We start from the raw sequence: 18,116 nt of genomic DNA, 5'->3' as shown, positions 1-18,116 counted from the left end.
GCTTTTTCAGCATCACCTCTTTAGTTTAAATGAAGTAGATAGAATAAAGTATATTGTTTGCTATGAGGAGAATCACATTTATACAATGTAAGCTGAATTTTCTGGGGGAAAATTTCATTTCCTGTGCCCTATAAACCAATCTAAAAAAGAACTGAATAACAGTTGGTATGCAGTCATTTACTATCCATACTCATCAAAATGCCTGAAAGCTTATTTGTGTCCTGGAGCTAGTGTTCCCCATCAATATCCTGTGAAGCCTCAGGAAAGCTAGGGGAAATTTCACAGGATATTAGAATGGTAACATTTGGTGGCTACACAGGCATAGCATCAGGAAATGAGATATTGACCATTTAGAGTTGGGAGGTGAATAGAAAGAAAGAATAGAGTTCATATTCTTAGTATGTTTCACTTGCTTCCCTTTGAAAACAAATTCATTAAAAAAAACAACAACAACACTATCTCTCCCTTTTGGTATCTCTAAGAATGCTTTACTCTTTTAAATTTTTCTTTAAAGTTAATCCAGACTCCCCTTTGCTCTTCATCCTTCATATGGATTGTCGGGTTATTACTCTCATGCATTCAAAATCTACAATTAGAGTATGCATTGTAAATCTTATGTATTCAAACTTGTCTTTCTTTTAAATACTCTCTAAAGTAGCAGTCCAATTGTCTAACTTAGAACATAGTTATTAGGAGTGTGTGTTTGTTCAGATATTGGCTCTGCTACTCACTAACTTTGTGATCCTGATTGACTCCCGGTCTCTACCAGGGTGGTTTAAGGATTAAATATAAAATGTACATAGGAATTTAGCATAAATTACAATGCAATAAATAGTAGCTGTTAATATTTATACTGGGCTGTTCTTCCTTAGTATTCATCGCAATATGCCTTAAATAGGGTTTACAATTTTTTCCAATCAAATTTATTTATCTTTCCAAAACTTGCATTTCTTTCAACGTCTGGACCATCCTCCTATCCTGCAGATATCTGTGCTAGTTTTCTAGGGCTGCTGTATAACACGCTGGGTGGCTTAAAAAAATAGAAATGTATTGTCTCACAGTTCTGGAGGCTACAAGTCAAAGTCAAGGTGTTGGCAGGGTCATGAGCTCTCAGAAACCTGTAAAGGGATAATCTTTCCTTGCCTCTTCCTAGGTTCTGGTGGTTGCCTGCAGTCCTTAATTTTCCCTGGTTTGCAGCTGCAGCACTTTAATTTCTGCCTCTATCACGTGTCTGTGTTTCTCTGTGTGTTCTCTTCTCCTCTCCTTATAAGGATACCAGTCATATTGGATTAAGGACCAACCCTATTCTAGTCCAACCTCATCTTAAGTAATTACATCTTCTAAGGACTTATTTCCAAAAAAGGTCAACATATATTTTGGGGGGACACAATTCCACCCACAACTGTTTCCAATAAATGTTACTTCCTCCATTCTATCCTGAACCTCGAAAGTTATTTTTTAAATTTTTCCAATGCCTTATCCCATCCATAGTTAAGCAAACTCCCTACCTATTTTCTATCTGGTGTCTTATGGATTTACCCCTCTTCATTCCCAGAACAACTATTTCTCCTAACTACAGTATAACATTTTAAACTAGTGGCCTTTAGTCTCATTTGCTTCCAATTCACCTTAAATTCTGTTGTTAGATTAATATTCCTGAAAGCTACTTATACATTCTCCTATTCGTTCACTTATTCATTTATTCAATAAGCATTTACTGGACATGTTCTATGAGTCAGGCACTGTTCTACATTCACAATACAGAGAGAAATGAAATGTGTTCACCCTCAAGAAATGTACAGCCTGATAGAGTTTACATGTAAAAAAACAATAGATAGACTGTTGCAGGTATTTTGCCAGGTGCATGGACAAGATGAGATCAGAGCACAAAGAAGAGAGTGACCAAATTACATGTGGGAAAGGGTTAAGTCATGAAAACCTTCCTAGAGGAAGAAGTGTCACTCATAGCAAGAATTCACATCACCTCTCTTTTCCATATATGGAACCGTTCCCTCCTGTTATAGCATGTTTGCCCTCCTCTCCATGCCTCTTTTCAGGCAGAGTCTTCCTTCCCTCCACCATCTCAAATACCTTGCATTTTTCAAGACCTACTTTACCCACTTCTGTTCACCCCTCCTCAGATAATTTCAACTCATCGTGATCTCAGCTGTTTAGATTTCTTATCCATAATTCCTTGAACCTAGTGTCTTACATAAACAATGTGCTTCCTTGACTAATTGTAGTCATTGGAGAAATAGCTGGATAGAAGATAATTTATAGTTAGATAGTCCTTAGTAAATATTTGTTAAAAGCATGATTTTATAAACTTCCTTCTTATTTTTTCAACTCTTCAAGCTCTTCTGGAGTAGCTTATATGTCTTTTACTTTTGTATCTCTCTGGCATGGGATATGGTCACAGACTCTTGATAAATGCTTATGTAATCTATGAAAGTGGATATGAATAGATTTGCTGAGTATAAAGTAAGTGAACTTCTAGCACAGATATTTGATACCTTATTTCTCACTGTTTTCTAAATTATAAACTGACACCCATGGTTGAAACTCATTGTCTTTCAAGCTAAATGTAACACAATACAACAATTTTTGACTTCCTAAAATTTCAAGGCAGCATAACCCAGAATTCTGTATATAAGTTGGAGGAATGGTATTTTAATTTGGCTTTGCTGAATTTCCAAATGCCTGTAGAATCAGACCTGGAAAAATGCATTTATAGTTCATCACAGTGTTGCCAGACTTAGTCATTGGTGGCAACTGATTCCTCCCGTGTTGCTGTGTGCCGCCGTCCCAGGTTTCTGCACTGTCAGGCAGCTCCATGCACCGAAGAGCCACATCCCTGCTCCCCTCTAAGACACCCACCTATGTAGGCATCAGGAGGTTTAGAAACAAGAGTGCTGTTGTTTTACCCTCAGACAAGAAAATATGCCAAGGAGATGAAAACGGGAAGTAATGAGTGAGAGGAAGTGCCTGTGCTCCTTCAGATCCATCCCAGCCAGTTGGTAGAAAGAAGGAGTTCGTTGCTTGTTACCAGCAATGAGCCAGGAGTGATAATATTATACAGCCTGGAAGTGAATTTTGGGAAGAAATCATTTTGGATATTAGTTTTTGCACTTAAAAAAAAAACTAAAAAATTGTTAAAGAAAATAAAGAAAGACATTACAGAACCCTTTTGACTTCTCTGACCTCTAGCCTCGGTGAAGTGCCCCTCTTAAATATTCCCACAACAACTTGGGTTTGCCTCTAGTTTTATACTTCAAGAACTGTGTCCTTCTGATCTATTGCCGGAATGGTTCCCTAACTGGTCTGTGAACTTCTTGAGGATGGGGAGGAATTCGTAGCTTGACCTCTATATTCGCAGTGCTTGGCAAAGTAACAGATGGATAATAAATATTAGTTAAATAAATAAACTGTATTATCAAAATGCATACATTATGTTACTTTGATGTTTGTTTCAAGAGTAAGCGCATTTACTTTATAATTTGGAACTATTCTTAATGCCAAAGCTATTGGAAGACTAAAACATCCAAGGAAGCCTGAAAAACACACAGCGGAGCAGCTGCACCGTGGAGACTGCTGAGATGGTGTGAATTGTGACTTTCCGCTCTCTCACTGCTATGCATTCAGACTATCCTAGGGTTCGAAGTCCATTTTCTTACCAAAGAGGACATTGAAGGACAGTCAGTATGTGACCAATCTACACCTCAATTAATGCCTTTTGGAATTCTGCATTCCTTTCACTCCTAGCTTATTTGCAGCCTGCTTTTATAAACATAACTTTTTTTTTTTCCCCCAAATGATTGAAGATTGTTTTTGTTTGGGATTCTAGAAAGCCCTCAGGTTGATGTACCTGAGAATTAGTTTTAATTAAAATAAATAGCATTAGGCAAAGACCTCTCAAAACACAGAGGAAGATTTCCAGGATAAGAATCAATAATTCAAAAGGGGCTGGGACTCATGTAGGTTAATGAGAAAATAGAATTAAGTTTATAAAAATTTCAACGTGTATGCAAATTTTCCAAAATGAATTCTTGAAATATACATTTGTACAAACTTATTTTTTTCTCCTATAAGAAAGTTGCATTACCTTTTGAAACTTCTGTATATTTTGATTGTTTTTGGCAAGGAAGTTGGACTCCAAATGTCTCATTCCACCACCTAAACTGTGTTCTTGTACTAGACAAGTATTCACTAAAACTTTCTGGGTAAATAAATACTGGTTAAATGGATTAAATAATGCCTCCATTCCTTTTGCAAGATTGACTAATTTATTTGGATTAACGTTCAGCAGCAATTTAAGGCAACTTTATTTGTCATATCCTAGTATATTTCATCCCACCCAAAAGTGAAGGCTCATATTTCATCTTTTCCTATACATTAATGAGTAGAGAAACTGAGGCACATATCCTTTAATAAAGTAAACAACCTAGTTAATATCTTTTTGTTCAACCTAAATCTTACCCTCTACAGTTTAGCAAATGTTCTACATTCTTCTCCTCTGATCTCAACACCAGATAACCCAATGTGTTAGCACAAAAAAAGTGTTCCATAGCTATTTGGGATTGAACAAATAATGAAGTCTTTTGAAAACTCTAAATCTTCTTTCTTAAAACATGTTTTAAGAAAGAAATGTTTTAAGAAAATAATGTGTGTTCCTTTCCTTTATAGATATTTTCTTTTCCCCTACATAAGGGTGTTTTAATTTGGTCTCCATTTACTTATTAAGGGTAATAACTTCTCAGAAACACTGAGAAGTTATTACCCTTAATAACTTTACAGTTATTGTAAATAACTGTATTTACAGTTATTTACTTTAAATACAGGTTAAAATCTTGGTTAAAAATGTGGGTTAAAATCCAAAATCTTGGATTTTGACCTGTAAATGGCTTTACAGGTCAAAATCGTGGATTCCATTTTTTGTATTTTTCTTGTCCAAACATAGGATAATGAAATATCCCTAGTTTAGTTCTGGAAATATTCTCTTATAACAATAACACTTTTTAGTTACATAATAACTCTATAATTACAAAACAACACCATCTAAAGCTGCTAACACAAACAACTAATATTCAATTCAATTCACAAATTAATTCAACAAATATTTAATGAGCATCTACTATGATCCTGACTACTATTCTAGAATATCAGGATATATCAATGGACAAGCCAGAATAAATTGTATCTGTCCTTATAAAGCTATAAATCTATCATGAGGAGACACAAAATAGACAAAAATACAATATTATAGTAGGTTCAAAAGTGCTAAATACCACATTAAAAGAATAAAGAGAAGGAATTGGTAGATGGAGGGTGACATGGGTGTGTGTGTGGTAATTTTCAATTTTTTATAAGGCGGTCAGAGTAAGCTTCATGGAGAAGGTGACATTTGAGCTAAGACTTGAAGGAGATGAAGGAAATCTGAAATGTGGGTACTATATGTTGCTCAGAATTTGTTACTTAATTTATCTCCAGACTACATAAAAGTCATGATACTACCCATTTGATAAGAGAAATAGCTAGGCAGATTTTTGGTTCTCTTCTTTATTTCAAGCAATGTCATTGGGCTTCCCTGGTGGCGCAGTGGTTGAGAGTCCGCCTGCCGATGCAGGGGACGTGGGTTTGTGCCCCGGTCCGGGAGGATCCCACATGCCGCGGAGAGGCTGGGCCCGTGAGCCATGGCCGCTGAGCCTGCGCGTCCGGAGCCTGTGCTCCGCAACAGAAGAGGCCACAACAGTGAGAGGCCCACGTACCAAAAAAAAAAGCAATGCTGGAGAGAGATTAAGCAGACAGACTTCATTCAAAACAGTTCGAAACCTTTCATGCATTTAGGCAGGCATTTCATACATTTGGCATAGCACAAATTGTACTTAATTATTCATTTAGGATTAATATTTGAGAATAGAACTAGGGTTTGCTATAGATATTACTACTAAAATTTCTAGTGTTTTCAATATAAGGTAGGCTCAATTCTCTGTGTGGTGTTTTTACAGCTAGTCAATAGTTTGAGCCTTCGGTTGGAGAAAAAAAAAATCTATGTCAAATGCATTAACAGACTGAAAGTTGGTTTTCCAGACAAAACTGTAGATGAGCATTGCATGTGCACTGTGTGTAATTTTAGTTTCACATTTTGGCCACAATCATCTAGATTTCCCAATGATACATGGAAAAAAACTTAAGTAATACCTAATATAAAAGATTTTCCTTTTTATTTTTTCCATTTTAAGTAAAGGAAAAACAGCAGTTTTATTAGTTAACTGGAAAGCCTTTGCATATGAGATTGAGAAACATTTCATGACTGTATTGAAGAAACTAACTACCTTTGTACAGTTTGTCTAATCTCATTATTTGTATGTTTCACTGAAATATTATGTATACATTGTCTTCTTTTTACTTTCTCAGATTTCAAGATAAGTTTTCAAAATTAATTGTTATTATATTGCTTTAGAATATTAAATATGGTTGTTCTAGTGGAACAGAAATTTAACTCAGCTCAAATAATCATCAAATGGCTACTTTTGTTCAAATGGTACAAAAAAATAGAGAAGGGCACAAAAAAAGTAATAGTTTGAGTAACCATCCTAAAAGGGGATTTAAATTCAGAGGGCTCGTTGGAAAGTGAAAGTCTATAAGTGGATTGAAGAAACAAAAGATGCAAAATTTCACAGGCCTGCTGCATACTCCCCCACCCACTCTCTCATAGACCTTGAGGCTGCGGTGGAAAAATATTGTCAAAGTATGCATCTTTTTTTTTTTTTTTTTTGCAGTACGCGGGCTTCTCACTGCTGTGGCCTCTCCCGTCGCGGAGCACAGGCTCCGGACGCGCAGGCCCAGCGGCCACGGCTCACGGGCCCAGCCGCTCCGCGGCACGTGAGATCCTCCCGGACCGGGGCACGAACCCGCGTCCCCTGCATCGGCAGGCGGACTCTCAACCACTGCGCCACCAGGGAAGCCCGAGTATCTTATTTTTTAAATGTTGGGTATCAGATAAGGAAAAAGAGATGATCAATGTGGAATTGTTGGCATTGAATCAGAAAGGTCTAAAGGAAGAGCTGAATACTCTTCTTCGTCTCTCTGTTGTGTTGATAAACAGTGCCTGAGCACAGAAGGAAGGGAGGGATTGCCTTGGAACATTCTCTGGAACTGAGTCCAGCAGCTGGGGCTGTGCTGTGCATTGGTAAAGGCAGCATCTGTGCTCTGGTCCAGAGGGACCAGTGGAGCTGATTTGCTGCTGCTTCTCTTGTCCCATAAAGCATTCTCTGCCCACTTCATGAGGACACCAGCTGACTGTGCCATGATTCTAACCCTGCAAAAACTTTTACAATTAGAGAAACTTTAAACACATCAATGAACTAGTCCTTCCTTCCTTCATTCACTCACTCATTCATCCACACAGCAAATATGTTTATCAAAGACTAATTATATGACATTAGATGTGAAGGTTACTGAGATGAACACATGTCTGGCTCCCAAGGAGCTCACAGTCCAGTGAGAGAAAATGGTCTGAACAAACACTGGTTTGAATAAGAGATTTAAAATTTCTGTGATATGCGAGCACATTATTTCTACAAGGAAGATCTTTAATGTCTACAGAATGTCCAGCATGGGCTTAGGTGCGTTTTTTTCATATATTTTTCAAAATTTTTAGGTAGACCCCAATAATTTAATATTAAAAATAGAATCACATCTCTCCTGGACAGTCAAAGGTTTCAATAAGGCCATTTCTATACAGACTTTTTTGCACAAGTATAATTATATAAAGGAATGTAGCCCTAGGGTGTGGGCCATAGTTGTCAAGCAGCAGCAGTTCTGATGTCTGAGTTTCCAATTGTCTATTATAATAAGATGATGGATTTGTTCTGCCATCTAGTGATTAAGAACTGAATACTTACAAATAAATTTAAAAGCACCTAATCTTTGTGAGAAGACAAATCTCTGAGGATATATGAGAAACACAAGACACTTGAGTTACTCTCAAACAAAACATGGCCAGATAAAATACATCTCTTCTCTCTAAGAGATCAGTGCCAAGATGTTTGTGGTAATGACTTTGCAATGGATTGGTTTAATTTGTTGGAACATTTGATAAGGGTGAAAGAGACATGTAGCTTAGAAGATAAAATTTTTGGAAGTTACAACACCATGGAAGATTACAAAATAATGGCAATACAATCAGATATCTATCAGTCTTCCCCAATTTTAGGAAAATTAAAGAAACATACATAGAAAAAATACAAGGGTCAAAGTATTTTGGTTTTGGAATTCTTTTTCAGATTTTATAAGAAATAATTTTTAAACTTCTGGACCTTCAATTAAGATTAATGTCAGCTTGCATTATTTTATGATTTCTATAGAGGAATCTGGAGGGTGGTATTGACCCTCTCAGAACGTCATATGAGAATTCTTACTTAGTTATTTTTTATTAATATTGTCATTCATAAAATAATTATGTCATGACTACTTTACTGTAAATTGGCTGCAATTTTGCTTCCTATTTTACTTTTCTTTTTCATTTAAATAAACATCTATGTAGAAAACAGAAGGGACAACCTAATCATAAGGTACACAACTGCCACGTACAAACTTGAGAACTGCAAGACACCCTGTATTTTCTACCCAATGTTTCTTTGTACATGTCTTTCATTCAGACACGAAAAATCAGAGTTCACTGAGTTTTTGTGCCCTCTGTGATGTGCATGGATTCTGTGCCGGGGAAGAGAGGGCAGGTTTTAGCAGCGAATGTGGTTTTTCATCTCCTTGCCATTTAAAAGCACTCCAACTAACTTTCCACATCATATTAAATTTAATTATAAATTCTCAGGGGGAAAAGGACCAGCGATGACTCAGAGTATAAAACTAACTTTTAACATCGTCATTTAAAGCAAGTAATATAGTGCTCCTTGGATTGAGGTCATGCTGTCTTAACTTTCAGGAAGGAACTGACCTTCTGTGAGTTAACACAGACTGAGAGAATGTGTCTTTTTATTCCAACCTTGAAGGAGCCACAGAGAACAGGATAACTCACCCCTGAAGAGTCTCTCACATATTTTAATGATGTTTAATCAACAACATCATTGTATGTCATCTCGTTTTTTGTTTTTCACATTCACTACTTCCCCATATATAATTGTTTCATCGGTGAAATTGAAATCTACTTCACAATGATAGTATATATTTTTGAGAACAGAATACACATGCTTCCAATATTTTGCACATGAAGTCCTAGGCCCATACCCACTTAACCCTCAGTAGATACATGTGAACACTTTTGCCTCCCAGGGTGTGGGAAGGGAGAAGCAAGCTAACTGAATTTATGGTGTATCTCATTTTCAGTCAATGGTATTTAGTGCTTGTGATTGGATATTTCTTTCTCAATCAAAAAATTTAATGAACAAAGTTATTCACTTTTTACTTAATGGAGTAGTTCAATGGACTATGGGTGTAAGTCCATTTCTATATAGGTTGTGTTTTGTGAAAACATTCACCATGGAACTACATTGTTTCAAAGTGATTTTTCTTCTAAAAGTAACACTGCTTATTTGATGTACAAATTTATTTTTTTCAAAATAGTTCTGCAGGAAAGCATATTAAAGCAGGATACTTTTTTTCTCCTTAGTTTAAAATGCCTATAGTAACACTGGATAGACAGAGCCAATATTGTTTTATTGAATAGCTATATACTATGTGAGAAATATCTTTTGATGAAAATGAAACAGATTATAAACTTCGTGCTCTTCTTATAAATAACACAGAAGCCAGGATGTGGTGTCAGGCTCTGAAAGCAATTTTCCATTTACCAAATATGTGATGAAAGACTAAATATGTGAGGCAAAGTATTTCATAGAGCAGTGAGAAGAATGTTCTCCAAGAAAAACTTTCTGAATTTAGGAAGATGGATATTTGGACTAATGTCTTTAAACTGAAATCATTTTCATCCGTAGTTCTATATTAGCATTTGACTATATTTATTGTGATAAATATATAAATATAACTAAATATATTTCAAAAACTAATTGTAAATGCATTTTTTAATTTTTAGTTTTATTTTTGTAAAGTGCAAAGTTAGTGCTGGTGCAGTTAAATTAGTGAACCATAATTTAGATTCATTCATTCATTCATATCCATCCATTGAACAAGTAATTGTTGAATGTCGGCTTTATGCAAGGTGTGACGTCAAGGTTTAGAAATACCATGACGAACAATACACACTAGTTCTTACCTTCATAAAATTTACTGTCTAGTGGTGGAAATAAAATAAACAAGGAAAAAAAATGAATACTAATTGTGATAAATCTTATGAAGGCAGTGATTTTTGCCTAGCCATTCCATTTTAGTAAATATTTAATTACCTTGCATATAATACAAAATGAATGAATCACTGGATGGATGGGTGAATGGGTTCTTTAAAGAGTTCTGTGAAGCATTTCAATTCGGTAGAGGAAGTCTACTTTTATAGGGTAGTCAAAGAAGAATTGTGGAGGGCAGGTGACAAGCAAAACATAATAGTGAGCTATCAGAGTCTGAGTTGAGGGATGGAAAGGTAGTGCTAGGCAAAGGGGTCAAGTTGTACAAGAACTGGGACAGAGGGCCTTTGGGCTTGAAAAAGGAACTTTGAATTTAAGTAGTTGGAAAGCTCCTGAAGGAATTAAGCAAGGATTATATGATCCACATTATGTTTTAAAATACTATAGTTTTGTTTCTTAAGAATCACAAAGTTAAAGATGAAATATATGTGTTTATTTTATAGTAAATGTATAAGAGAACTACTATGTGTATAACTGTGTGTATATATTTTCCAAATATGCATTAAATTTTTATCTAAATGTAAGAAAAGTATTTGGCAGATATTAGGTTATAGCTTACCATACTGTTTTGGTCGTGACTTTCCTTAATTAATTTTGATGCAAAGATAATAAATGCATTACCTGTATAAGCTTTGCATTTCCACTACAGTTTAGGAAACACCTTTAGTTTCGGATGTTTAGTGGAAATCTACTCCATGAAATGAGTCACCATTATTCTTTTTTACCTTAATGTTTAAAATGAATTTAAGTTTTTCTTCATGGTACGAGAATATATATTGTCTTCTGTTGTTGTGGGATTTACTAACGGAAAATTTCTGGTCAGTTTAAAGTCACATAGGGTTCACCAAATGCTGAAATTATGTATTCTCTTTGGAACTATTCTTTTCCTGCTTTTCAAATGGTTTATTTTTATCCTTCTGACATGATCTTACCACGTTTGGTTATTTGTATCTTCAAAAATGATCTTGGGAAGCCTCTCTGACTTAGTATACTTAATTTTGGATCACTTTCCCCCCCCCCATCATGCTAGAATATAAGTATCATAATAATTTAATTGTGAATTACATGCTTTGTCTTTAAATACTAATGAAGTAAGTTCATCTGTGTTTTGCCTCCTTAGGAGGTTACCACTTAGCCCAGAGTTTTTTAGAACCCACAAGATGACTCACCTTCTTAAATATTTCCCAGATTCCAAAATTTCAGAAGATTGCTAACCTCCTTTTTTTCTTCTTATTTTAGAAGGATATGGTGAAGAAATAGCCTGTACTCAGAATGGTCAGATGTACTTAAACAGGGACATTTGGAAACCTGCCCCTTGCCAGATCTGTGTCTGTGACAATGGCGCCATTCTTTGTGACAAGATACAGTGCCAGGATGTGCTTGAATGTGCCGACCCCGTAACTCCCCCTGGGGAGTGCTGTCCTGTCTGTCCACATACAACTGGAAGTAGCAATACCAATTTTGGTAAGAATACTTAGGGCCAACTCAGAATTGGTCCAATGATTCATCTTTATAGTAACAGTGTTTTTTGCTCTCAGAAATCAGCAACCCAAGAAAATAATTAAGCCACTATTCAGTGGTCTTTGGGATTAATAATTCCTCTCACCCACTTTATCTAACAGTAATGAAAATAAAGTTATTTCTTGTCTTCTTAAAAACCAGGGAATTTTTTTGGCTGCATTTTAAGTGGTTATGCCTAATTTGAGAATTCGTTGTAGTTCTTAAGATGGTCATTTGTTACCCTATCCATGCTAGGTGCCTCCAAGATATTTGTTGCTTTTCTATGAAGTCCATTAATATCTAAGAGGAAATCTAGAAACACATTTCTCTTCCCTGGTGCCAGCTTTGACCTTGGTAATGGAATAATAATTTCTAATGAAATTTATTGCCACAGCACCCTCTATTACATTGGCTCAGAAATGCAGAATGCTTTTAATATTGGCTAAGAAAGACAAGAGAAAGAAATGGATTTCCTTGAGAAAAGAATGATGTAAATTATTGGTTTTTAAAACTTCTTTTTTGGAGAAAAGTGTCTGTGTTTAACATAGCCTGTGTATTTGAATAACATGTTAGAAAAACTTCCATATAAGAGAAACAAGTTAATAGTTATGTGTTTTAGTGAACCAGGTAAGATTAATATTAAACTTTTAGGTTATTTGTTTTAGCAGTCATGAATGGAGACGTGCATGCATCCTTGTCAAGACAGTGTCAAGGCTTTATTTTTTCCCCCAAATTTCACTGCAAATAACAACAAATATGATGAAATATTCAAAAGTATTTTCATGGAAACATGACACAGTAATTTACCAATTATCCTCTTGGGTATCTTTCAACAGTGACAATTTGCCTGGAATAAATACCCAAATTTAATTTTTAGCCAGGTAATATGGAAGATATAATGGGAAGAATTAAAAACAAGACACCGAACGTCTAGCTGAAGTAGATACAATCTGCACAGAATCCCCAGGATTAAAGCAAAATTAAACCTGTGGGAATAAGCAAATAGTATGTTGGGACAATGGTGGCAAATATCAAAAAGCAGAGCAAAATACACAACTTCCTACAAATAGGTGGTTTAGGGAAGCCCAATTTATTCCAAGATGAATAATGCAAAAAAAAGAGATGACAACAGCATTGATACAAAGATACTATAAGGAAAAATGTAGGACAGTTTAACGAAATTTATGAGATAAAGAACACACCAATAAATATACTATCACAGAACAGATAAAAGTTCTGACCAACCATTTAACCATAAACTAAATAAAACTTAATGAAGTAATTGAAAGAACGTCATAAATTAGAAATACAAAAAGAAGGAATAATGAGTAAATAAATAGAAGGATAACCAAATCATCATAGGGGAATGAAGATGAAATAGGAAGGTGCACAAGGAGAATTGATACTGCAGAAAATACAATAAGGGATGTAGAAAATAGAAATGAGAAAAGTAAAAATAAAAAATAAAAATAGTGGAAAGGATTTGAAAGAAAATAATATAGAAGATATGTAAAGGCTAGCCCTAAAGAAGAATCCCAAAGAAAAAATAAATGCAATAGAGCAGAACAGACAATGATATAATCCTAGAAAACTTTTCTGGAGTAATATTAAACTTTCATTTTGATATTGAAAAAGGAAACCAAGTGGCTAAAAAAATTGACCCAGAAGAGTCAGCATAGAGACATATCTTAGTAAAGTTATTAAACTTTAAAGAAAAAGAGTCTATTGGAAAATCAGTGAAAAAGAATGGATAAATTCTAAAATGAAAAATTATTCATAAATCACAGATTTCTCCATAGTAATAATATTCAATACCAGAAGAGAGTGGAACAATATCTACATGTTTCTCAAGGAAAAAAAATATGTGGAACCAAAGTTTAAAGATAAATCCATTCTCTCCTTCAAGTATAAAAGTTATGGAAAAAACAGTAAAACACACAGGAACTCTGGGAATCTTTCCATAAATTTCTTAGGGAAACTACTATGGGACAAACCCAAGACAACCAAGAGTTAATTGGGGAAATTGTCAAAGAACTGACATGAACATTGATATATTTAACTCTAGAAAGAGACTAAAACAAAAGTGCAGTTTAGGGTGACGGATGGGAATGTAAATGTTATTGAATCTGACAATATAGAAATAATACAACTAATAATACATAATGAGAGGAGAAGACAAAAAGGGGCGAAGTAGAGTTGAGTTTGCTAATTCCTCACCTTTAAGAGGCAGAAGTCAAAGAATATCATTCAAAGCTAACAAATCATAAAGAAGTATACTAGCACATTTAACACTACAGAGATCAATACTAGGGCATTTTCTTGTCTTAAATTGCATGCTAGAAGAAGGTGTGGGGGTCAGAGAAGAAATAGGAATCACTGTAATTTTTGTCACTGCTCATTTTAATAGAGCTAATAGAAACTGTCTAAATAAAGGTATGAGTAATATAAAAGAATAATGTTAAATAGTAGAGCCAATATATGAATCTTCTCAAACATCAGAAAGACTAACATACCAAACAATACAAATGTTCTTCAAAACATTTTTTTCAATATAATGAAAAATCTACAGCTATATTCTTAAAAAATAGAAAAAGAAATAATAAAAATATGTACATTTAGCATCCATCTCAAAAAATTAGAAAAAAAACAACAAAATAAGCTGAAAATAAGCAGAAGAAATTCATAAGGAAAAAAGGAGTTGAAAAGTGAGAAAACTGAAATACAGTAGAAATATGTAAATTCAAAAGATAGTACTACAGGAAATCAACAAAATAAATTAACCATAAAATTAGAAATGGTAATGGGAAAATGACCAAATGAAAACAGAGAACATAAAAGAATAATAAAATGTTTCTTTGCACAACTTTATGCTGATAAATTTGAAAACCTATATGAAATGGATACCTTTCTAGGAAAATATAATTTACTAAAACTAACCCTGGTAAAAGGAGAAAAAGTGAGCACAAAGATTTCCCTAGAAGAAATAGAAAAATCTGTAAAGCAGATAGACCTACAAAAAGTAGCAGATGATTTCACATTTGTGCTAAACCATTACAAAACAGATTAATGCTGTTTAAGCTCTTCTAGAACATGCAAAGATAAAGCATACATCTAATGCCTTTTTATGAAGGAAGTACATCCTTGATAGCCAAATGTGGCAAAGATTGCACAAAAAAGAAAACTATAATCATATGAATTTACTTAATATTTTAAAAATTATTTAAAAACATAAATAAAATATTAAATATATTAGCACATTAAAAGGGTAATTAGCCATGAAGAAATAGAGATTATTCCTTAAGTAAAAAAATAATTCAATATTAGGAAAGCTATTAATAAAAATAATTAATTAAAAATAATTATCTTAGCAGATCTATTAAAAAAAAATCACATGTTTTTCTCCATAATTGAAGACATTTGGCAAAGACAAATAAATATTCTTGATATAGATACTTAGTGACTTAGTAATAAATGACATTTCATTAACATGATAAAATATTTACATCTCAGCTTAGAAGCTTTATTATATTTAATAATAGAAGCATTACCTTTAATGCTAAGGGCCAACTCAGAATTGGTCCAATGATTCATCTTTATAGTAACAGTGTTTTGTTACAATTGTGTACTTACAAAACCTGAAGGAATAGAGTAAAAAAATACTACAAAACAATTTAGTAAGATAGTGCAGTATAAAATTAACAAATTAATAAATATACTATATACAATTACCTCATAGAATAAATAATAGGAATAAAAATATATTATTTATAATAGCAATATATAGGATAAAGTGGCTAAGGATAAACTTCATACAAAATTTGCAAGACCTATCTGAAAAAAACTTTAAAACACTACTAACTCAAATGATGACTTTAATAAATGTAATGTTCTATTATGTTCTTGGTTACGAAGACTAATAATAGGAAAATTAATAATAATGACCTCCTGTGAGAAGTGAAATGTGGGAATTAGAGGAAAGGAGACAAGAAGGAGATTTTTCACTGTATAATTGTATACCTTTATAAATATATTTTGGGTTTGTTTTTTTTAACCATGTAAATGAATAGCCTACTCAAAAAAGTATAAAAAACAAAAACAGAGCATACTGATTGAAGATAATTAGTTATAATTTTAATAGTCAATTTTATAATTTAATGAATTTTAAATGCTATATAAAGGATGTTAAGAATAATCACATAATGTCAGAATTTTCCAAAGGGATGTATTATTTTGCCTCCTACGAACATATTGATCCAAACCAACTTTTGAATTATATCTACTGGTGACAGGGAAAGCTGTTTAAGTTAAATTCTGACTCTCTAAAAATAATTATTGAAATAAATATTTAGGAGATTCTCAATAACTATATCTGCATAAAATAACATATTTATTCTTTTCTTTTTATAGGTAGAGGAAGAAAGGTAAGTTTTACTTTGCATAGTTTCATTTTTGTAAATTTTTAAAATTCTAACGCTATCCACATAGGACTGTGCTTTGAAGTGTTTGAAAAACTTTTGTAAAGTATAAAGTACCACACAAATATAAATATATGAGCACAGTTTACTTTGATTATAGATTATAGATGCCTCTGTTTTATTCACTTTGTTAATTTTTGTTTATAGATGTTTCTTCCAGAAGGTTGTGAATCCCTTAGGGATTGAGACTGTGTCATATTAACCTTTGTATTACTTGCATTTATCACAGCACTTAGTATATACCTTATATATATTAAGTGTCTAATTAAATGTCTAATTAAGGTCTAATTAATTAATTATTAAGGTCTAATTAATATATTAAATGTCTAATGAATGTCTAACAGAAGGAAATAAGGAGGGAAGGAAGGAAGAGAGGGAGGGTATTAGTTCTACTTCAGTGGAATCATGGTCTCTCACCCATTGATTGGGAAGTAAAGATTCATTTAAAAGAATTAATTGAACGTTTTGCCAAACACACATTACCTCCCTTTCTCTCCCCTTCTTCACATTCAAGGAGCCTAAAATCTAATCCGAGAGACAAACCTTACACTCAAGAGGACAATATTGGGGTATAGCCATGACCCTGGTACAGCTGGCTGGTTTAGCCACTTGTCATCTGGACATGGGTAATCCCAGTCAGTGAAGAGAGTTCCATTCCCTAGGAAGTGCTCTCCATTTTCTGGTTAAGTTGAAAACTATGGAATTTGCTCTGGTCTTATCCAGATGGGCTGGGCACAGGAATCAAGAATGGAAATGAGCAGGCATCCCAATTTTCATGGCAGATTTTAGACAGCAAATTTAAATTCTTTGCCTCTGCATGCAGTGGAACTGTGGTAAAGTGATAATCAGATAATGCAATGCAGTACCTTCATGTTAAATGAAAGTGATGCTATCTATCAAGGGGAGGTCCTTGTAACCTTTACATTTTTTGGTTTAGAGGGCAACACCATAAATTTGTCTTATTTGACATAAATATCAATGAAGCTATTTACATTTGAATATATATTAAAGGAGAAGGACTACAGATTCCAGCTCACACTTAATTTACATCTGAAAGCTATAAAAATATAAAACATAAAGGTTTGAGTATAGGCCTCAAACAAACTAGATAGATAGGTGAATAGGTAGGCAGATAGATAAACAATCTGTGAAACACTGAAAGAACAGACAGTGAGAACTGCCCTTATGTAATCAATTTGATTTGGTTAGTAATCACCCTATTTGCTGAGGGACAACTGTCAGGCTGTGTCATTTAGTTTACTGACTTTTCCCAAAGGTGGTATGGGACAGCTGGACACACTCAAAACAGCTGTTAATTTAGCATGCTCTAGTTATGTGCTACTATCTTCATGACCCTGTTATTTATTATCAAGCGTCATCAGAAATATGAGAGCAGAGTAATATTATATAAATACATTTTGTGCTTGGTTTATATAAAATTGTTTTTTATTTATAATTCATTCATTCATTCATTTATGTTAACCCCCAAATAATTACTGAGCCCTTGTTAACATCCTGTAGGAGGTAAATAATACAGATGACATGATGCTGGAAAAAATGCTTCCATGGTAACGGCATGCTATAAAAGTGATGAGGCATGTCCACAGAGAATTAAGTGGTGAATAACAAATGAGAAGTAAAATAAACTGTAATTCTCATCTGAATCCGAGTACTTGAGTTTTATGTTTCCCAGGGGTATGGAAATCAAATTTAGTAAAATTATCATTCCACATAAATTGATTTATTCAAAGCCCATATTAACAAAAGCAACAAATATTTACATATGTGGCTTATTTCCAAAATAAGAAATATCATAGAATCATTA

General features: G+C 33.9%; 1 protein-coding gene across 2 annotated transcripts in view; it reads left to right on the top strand.

Moving 5' to 3' along the window:
- Window positions 1-18,116, top strand: part of COL5A2 (collagen type V alpha 2 chain) — a 367,799-nt gene that overhangs the window by 273,664 nt on the left and 76,019 nt on the right. For both annotated transcript variants that reach the window (XM_067026444.1, XM_059055227.2), the window contains 2 exons: window positions 11,556-11,780; window positions 16,224-16,237. In XM_067026444.1, the coding sequence (XP_066882545.1) occupies window positions 11,597-11,780; window positions 16,224-16,237 (198 nt within the window). In that variant the 5' untranslated portion in view covers window positions 11,556-11,596. The remainder of the gene's footprint in view (window positions 1-11,555; window positions 11,781-16,223; window positions 16,238-18,116) is intronic.

Source organism: Kogia breviceps, chromosome 2, assembly GCF_026419965.1.
Source record: "Kogia breviceps isolate mKogBre1 chromosome 2, mKogBre1 haplotype 1, whole genome shotgun sequence".
Taxonomy (NCBI): Eukaryota; Metazoa; Chordata; class Mammalia; order Artiodactyla; family Physeteridae; genus Kogia; species Kogia breviceps.
The sequence above is the reverse complement of the archived record's forward strand: the minus strand, read 5'-3'. Positions and strand labels throughout refer to the sequence as shown.